The 6,930-nt window shown below is 40.9% G+C and overlaps 1 protein-coding gene across 1 annotated transcript in view; it reads right to left on the bottom strand.

The window, feature by feature from the left end:
• ddx39ab (DEAD (Asp-Glu-Ala-Asp) box polypeptide 39Ab) overlaps window positions 1-5,403 on the bottom strand; it is a 5,564-nt gene extending 161 nt beyond the window's left edge. The window contains exons 1-10 of the mRNA XM_035654606.1: window positions 5,333-5,403; window positions 4,304-4,520; window positions 3,934-4,061; window positions 3,190-3,466; window positions 2,939-3,057; window positions 2,691-2,822; window positions 1,577-1,686; window positions 1,214-1,358; window positions 868-1,015; window positions 1-437 (exon numbers count right to left, since the gene is read on the bottom strand). The exon at window positions 1-437 is cut by the window's left edge and continues 161 nt beyond it. Of these exons, the coding sequence (XP_035510499.1) occupies window positions 421-437; window positions 868-1,015; window positions 1,214-1,358; window positions 1,577-1,686; window positions 2,691-2,822; window positions 2,939-3,057; window positions 3,190-3,466; window positions 3,934-4,061; window positions 4,304-4,511 (1,284 nt within the window). The 5' untranslated portion in view covers window positions 4,512-4,520; window positions 5,333-5,403 and the 3' untranslated portion in view covers window positions 1-420. The remainder of the gene's footprint in view (window positions 438-867; window positions 1,016-1,213; window positions 1,359-1,576; window positions 1,687-2,690; window positions 2,823-2,938; window positions 3,058-3,189; window positions 3,467-3,933; window positions 4,062-4,303; window positions 4,521-5,332) is intronic.
• Between the last annotated feature and the right edge of the window lie 1,527 nt (window positions 5,404-6,930).

Here is a 6,930-nt window from a genome sequence, read left to right as displayed (position 1 = left end):
GGTTTAAAACAAAATACACAAAACTTCCTATACAAACTAGTCTGAACATTTAAAAAGGGGCTAAAAATCACATGTTCCTCAGAACTACTGTCCTATACGTTTCCCTGAAGCTCTGCTTGAGATTGAAATAAATGAAAATGGGATAGAGACAAGAAGAGCCTCACAAGAGACCACAATAGTAAAAATGGCATTTTATAAAAAGTTTTAATTTCATTAAGCAAAAAAACAAAAAACCCAGTAAAGACAAATTTAAAAAAAAAATAAAATCGACCAGACTCCTGTCCCCAAAAACTGACAAAAATAAATGTTTGGTGAACACAGGGAACAGAGCAGAGCTTTCAAATCAACTGTGAAGTACGTCTACTTCAAAATACAAGACACAAGATCCATGGAGAGGAGACTTCTGCTCGGCCGGAGGACTCATCTGGACTGCTCGACTAAAGAGGGACAGAGGAGGAGGGATATGTATTGAGCATGTGAAAGATCAGTGCGATGAGCAACAGCTGAGCATACCAACTTTTCACCAACGGGTTAAACATGTATGGGCAATTTCCATTTGATGAGAGCCCCACAGTTAAATGGCAGCACCAACTGCTGCCTGTAGCTGCCAACATGTCTCTAAAGTTGATTACACCAGCTGATTATCTGTGGGGCGCTCTTCATCTGGTAAGACCCGACTGGATTAAAAACAACCCAGCAAATCACAGACCATCAACAATTAGCAGTCATAATATGTTGTTTTATTAGTGAAGTGCTTTGAGCCCCGTTAATCAACAAATTACAGCAATTTCAACACATCGGGCCAACTTTATGAAGGACATCAAGCATCCGTGCATTTCTGCAGCCATTTGGAAATGAAAGACTTACTGTAAGAGGAGATGTCAATCTCGTCTGGCAGCTCGGCCACGTTGACCTCAAAGCGGTCCTGCACATCGTTCAGAGTCTTGGCATCGGTCTCGTCGGACACAAAAGTTATAGCCAGGCCTTTGGTCCCAAACCTACCAGCACGGGCAACCTAACGGGTTCAGAAAGGGCAGAGTGAGTTAAATCCTCAAAAAAACACATGTACCAATAATATCATGCTTTAACAACAATGAGAAACTAACAATCAATTCATGCAGAAATTATGACACACTCTTCGGTATTCCCAGAATGTCGCAATGGCCCTACAAATAACAGAAATGTGCAGTTATTCCCCCTCTGAAGTTCTCACCCTGTGTAAATAGGTGTCAGAATCTTCTGGCATGTCGTAGTTGAAGACGATATTGACCCGCTCGATGTCCATCCCTCGGCCAAACAGATTAGTTGCCACCAGGATCCGCCTTTGGAAGTCCTTGAATTGCTGATAGCGAGACAGCCTGTGGAGGAGGAAGGGGCAGGAGGGAGCACACAGAGAGAATTAACACAGCTGCTGTAGACATTACTGGACTGTATCCCCCCCTTTGAAGGTAATGATGTGTTGAGTTAACTGATGAGGCCTCATGCTCCATAAACATACTCCGCATTCGGAGCTCAATAGAGCATATGTTTATGAGAGTAGGTATGTAAGAGGATGATGTGTGCCTGTGAGTCTCACCTCTCCTCCTGGGCCATTCCCCTGTGGATGGAAATGGCAGGGAAATTTTGTTCCACCAGAAGCTGGGACAGAGCGATGCAGCGCTGGACTGACTTGACAAAGATCACCACCTAGAGGCAAAGCAAAGGCATTGAAATGCAGAACTGAACAACCGAAGGCACTAGCTGGACTTCCTTCAGATCCTGAATTAGGGATTTTAACTCATTAACTGAACAGCTTTAAAAAAAGGAACAGTCCGACATTGTGGGAAATACACTTCCTTGCCAAGAATTAGTACTTGTAAAAGGTGTGAAAACTAGGGCTGCACAATTAAGCTAAATATTATCGAAATCACAATATGGCAGTTTAAAGTGCAATATGTAATTCACAGAAGCTGCAATATTTTGATACAAGTAAAGTGTGACAAAACAGCATCATAATGAAGCCCTGTAGTGCTGAACAGATGCTCTGGTCTACAAATCTTTTTCTGCAGATGTAAAAAAGCATTTGTTTGGTACAGACCAACATGTCACATCTTCATGGTGAAGTTGTGATGAAAAAAATAGAAGCATTCTTACACCAATCATGAATCATGTTGTAATGGCAATATATGTATGAAAAAAGTAGTAAAATAATGAATCCTTTTATGGAGGCGCACGTGTCAGACCTGTAACTTTCTGGAGTCTCCGCTGCCTGAAAACTGCTCAGAACCAATAAATACTCTGGCACATAACTCCCTAAAACCAGGCGTCATTTTTATACTTTTGCTTTGTGTTTTTACAGATTAAACATTACACTAAATTATTGAGCTTCATAGGCGCTGGTAGACAGTTTCTTTTAACCTTCAGATAGAGCTGTTTCCCTTCATTATGCTAAGCCATGCTAACTGGCTGCTAGCTCCAGGTTGATATTTACCTGCTTGACCTCCTCACCTAACTATTAAAAAGAACTATAGTTACATTTTCCAAGTCCCCAAACTCAACTCCTGAAAAGCAATTTCCAGCTCTGTAATGCCAATTTAAGCAACACAATTACTATTCTTTTGTTTGTTGGACAAATCTTAAACTAGCAAAAACACAATATCCCAACTGGTACTGGGACAGACATCCACTATGCAACAGCTCCATCACTTTACCTGGTTGAACTCCAACACGTCAAGCAGGTCAAAGAGCTTGCGGTTCTTCTCGCTGTCCTTCAGCTTGGAGTAGTACTGTTGCAGGCCATGGAGTGTGAGCTTGGTCTCGTCGTCCACAAATACTTCCATGGGCTGCAGGGGAGATGAGGGTCAGCTAGGTTAACTTTCTAGTTATGCACACGGTTAACTTATTGATAAAACTGTATTCAGGGTAATTCTGAAGCAGCTACATCTCCTCGATCACTTACATCTTGCATGAATTTGCGGCAGACTGGTCGGATGTCCTTACTCAGCGTTGCACTGAACATCATGACCTGCTTCTCGTGGGGTGTGATCCTGAATATTTCCTGTACGTCGCGCCTCATGTCTGTTACACAAAAAGGCATTCACATGAATAATAGATATGATTATGATCCAATATTGCGCTGGAGGGTGGACGCCCTCACAGAATACACTGAGGTAGAAGAAATGTGAGAAAATATTCGACCAAAGAACACACCTAGCTGCTCCAACATTTTGTCACACTCATCCAGGACAAAATGCTTAACGTTCTTCAAACTCAGGGACTTGTTCCGTATGAGAGCGAGAATGCGGCCCGGCGTTCCAACAACGATGTGAGGACAGTTCTTCTTCAAGACATCCTCGTCCTTCTTGATGGCCAGGCCACCGAAGAACACTGCTGCCTTTACCGTGGGCATGTACTTGGAGAAACGCTCGTACTCTTTACTGATCTGGAAGGCCAGCTCTCGGGTGTGGCACATGACTAATACAGACACCTGAGGAGTAGACATACAGAGACAAAGTCAGACACTGTGGCTTCTATAAGCTTCAAGTTTTATATGTGGATGTAAACATTTAGTCATGGAGGAAAATAATTACAATCAAAGTATAAATAGACTATGCACAAATAGTAACACCATCAAAAAATAGGGTAGTAATGTGTAATTTACAGTAATTCTCATTTGTGCAGCCTTCATTGTGAGATATCTGCACATACCCAATACACTAATTATGTTAATTATGTGGCGTACGCCAAACATAACTTTTGGTGATTTCCATCAACAACTTCCATCAGCTGAGGTTGGAACGAAGTCATAAAATCTAAATATACCTTGTGTGTTCAACATCAAACATCAGGTTGAGACTAAATTTGAGGGCGTAAACAAAGGAGTGTTCCTGATCATAAGCCAACAGATGACATTTACTTGATTTAATACAGTGTGTGTTGAACGTATGTACCAACCTGTCCATCAACCGGTTCGATCTGCTGCAGTGTGGCCAGCACAAACACGGCTGTCTTGCCCATACCAGATTTTGCTTGGCACAGGATGTCCATGCCCAGGATAGCTTGTGGGATGCATTCATGCTGGACTGCAGAAAAAAAACACAAAAACGATTTCAGACTAGTGCATTTATGATGATGACCTACAGTGGCTTTATTTACAGTAACCAGCGATTAATACACTTAAAACACTGATGCAACAAGTAGAAAACCACTCATGCGGCGTCTACGAGTAACCACATCCAGACATTTACAGTAACGCAGTGTCCATGCTGGTTAGTAACTTATGTAATTGTATTTAAAACGGGGATTACAACCAAGTGCCTCTCACCTTCAGATGGATGCTCAAACCCACAGTCGATGATGGCGCGGAGCAGCTCTGGTTTGAGCAGGAAATCTCTGAAGCCAGAGCTGTGGATCGAAACGTAGGAACCCTTCACCTCCTTCTTGCCTGTGGGGGCGGCACTCTCTGGGGCTCCTTGAGGCTCCTCATCTTCCTCGTAGTCGAGCAGCTCGTTGTCAACATCATTTTCAGCCATGGTTTTAGTCTAAAAGAGAGAAAACAAAGTCACCATTGCTGCACTTGTTGGGTTTTTATCGGGGGGCTGTTAACTGAGCCCACCTGTTGTTGCCGTCCTTTGTGCCAGATTTCACCACAGCGACATTTAAATACCGTGTGTAGGTAGGGAATAAATGCCTCGGTGTTTTCATTACAAGGTGTATTTGGTGCAAACAGTGATCCTAGCAGTAATGTAACCTCGACACTGATCAGCACTGTTGTGTGTCTGCAGCAACCCCATTAAAAACATAAAGCCAGTGAGATATTTGATATAATTCAGCGAAAATCAAGAGTACGCACATATTAGACCAGATTTAGTTGGCCATAAATGAACCACATCTGATCAAACACTGCCTTTGAGTGGAGCAGGCAGTGCTGGATTAACCTCACCGGTTTACAACACTGGAAGCGAAGTTATTGTGTTGCATAACCATTGCTAACGTGGCAAGCTAACACGGTTCACGGTAACAACTATCCTTCTAACTGAGCGACTACTAACCGACTAATACAACCAGGCAACATATCGGTAATTATAAAGGATGCGATGAGCGAAATATAAAAAGCTACGCATTTAGTAAACATACAGAAATATGAGGGAGACTGGTGGCTAGGCTAAGCTATCACGCTAACTTAGCTCGGCAGCTCCTCAAAGCAAACAATGAAAGAAACCATTTAATTACAGTGTAGCTGCGTTATTTTCGGATTCAAGCGAACTAAAGCTAATTCCAGACTTATTAGGCGTCAAAGGAGGTTTTTAAAAAGTGTCTAATCGCTACAATGAGAGCGATAATACGTGCTTACCTTGACGGTGTTAGCTGCGCGTCCAACTACAGATCAAACCGCATGGGAGGCCTCGGTTGGTTTATACGAGGCACCGGAAGTCCCGCCTCCGCCAAAGCGCGTTGATCTGATTGGTGGATTCGGACAACCGCCGGCAAAGTCGGCCGGTGATTGGACGAAAACTGTGCCGCAGTCCACCGCAGTTTAAAAAAGCGGGATACAGCAGCACCGGAGGCTGTACTGAAAGACTATTATTATCAAATAAACACATGTGCACTATAACATACATTTATTGTTGTTATAGAGAGGAAAGTAATACTTAATTGGGAGCAATTACGTCTAAATAAAATGTGTTATGTTGGATTACAGCAGTTTCCTTTATTATTAGTTGTATTTGTTATATTAGTATATTAATATATTGAGGCTTCTCTTCATCTATGAAGGACAAGGCTTTCTTATTTTATGATAATTACTTTTATAGGCTGAGGGGATCTAGTCTGGAAAAGGGACTTGACCTGGCTCCTATTTATTTATTTTTATCTGTACAATTATTTTTATTAATTGTACAGATGACAAGAGGACAAGATAATGTATATTGTGTGTTTTGTGTATGTATTTTATTTCTTCTTTTGAAATTATTTATTTATTCATTCAGTTTCCTCTTCTGTATTCCTGTTATCTCCAAAAGATCAATACAAATATTATTTTAAACAACTAAAAGAAATTATATCCAACCACATTCCTTTGTATTTATTGATTTCATTATCTATTGATTTCTTTATTTACTTCCATACATTTATCTTTTGATGCAGACTGGTAGTTTGACCTTAGATGAGTTAACACACCCTGAACCAATTAATTATCCTTTTATTTTCAAAGGTTTTACCAGAGGTCTCAGTAGGCTGTGTGGTATGTCTGCGTTGATGTGACCTGAGTGTATTCAGGATTACTGCCCCCCAGTGGTCACAATGAGGAACTGCAGCACCAAATTAGACAGATAATTGCTGATTGCACTGACACCAGTATTGATCATACTTGTGTAAATAAAGAGTTTAAGTTTAACGTTTTTTGGAGTAGAGACCAGTATAACCCACTAGAAAGGGCCCTACTGGCATCAGGTCTAACTTGTTAGCATTGGTGACAAAACCAGAGCAACCAGAAACAACACACCAACAGAAATGAATAATAATCATGTTTATTGTTCTAGTGGTCACAGTTAGAGACTACAACTGCACATACTTCAGTTGAAATAATACAGGTATCTAGAGCGATTATTATTATTCTTTGGGCGTATCAATAGTATTTATATTCATACTCATGTTAATACTCATCTTCATAGTTTCTGTATTAATATTATATACACTGCTCCACATCAAATATTCAGAAAAGTTTGAGAATGCTTTTTACCACTTCTAGTTAAAGGAGTTATTTCCAGATAACCATTATTAAACTCTACAGTGCATTCAGCAATCTCTTCATCTCTTACTGTGTATTACAGGAATAACAAGACGTCTACAGTAAGCCCCCAACAATTTATCTATAAAGGAGTTTAACTGCCGTGGTGTCTTTTGCATATTTTTGATCCCATTTACTACAAATAATCTATACTCAGTGTAACT

The sequence above is a fragment of the Morone saxatilis genome, unplaced genomic scaffold (genome assembly GCF_004916995.1).
Source record: "Morone saxatilis isolate NCDOM2014 unplaced genomic scaffold, NCSU_SB_2.0 Contig14, whole genome shotgun sequence".
NCBI classification, from domain to species: domain Eukaryota; kingdom Metazoa; phylum Chordata; class Actinopteri; family Moronidae; genus Morone; species Morone saxatilis.
Note: the sequence above shows the minus strand (reverse complement) of the source record. Positions and strands in the feature narration are given on the sequence as shown.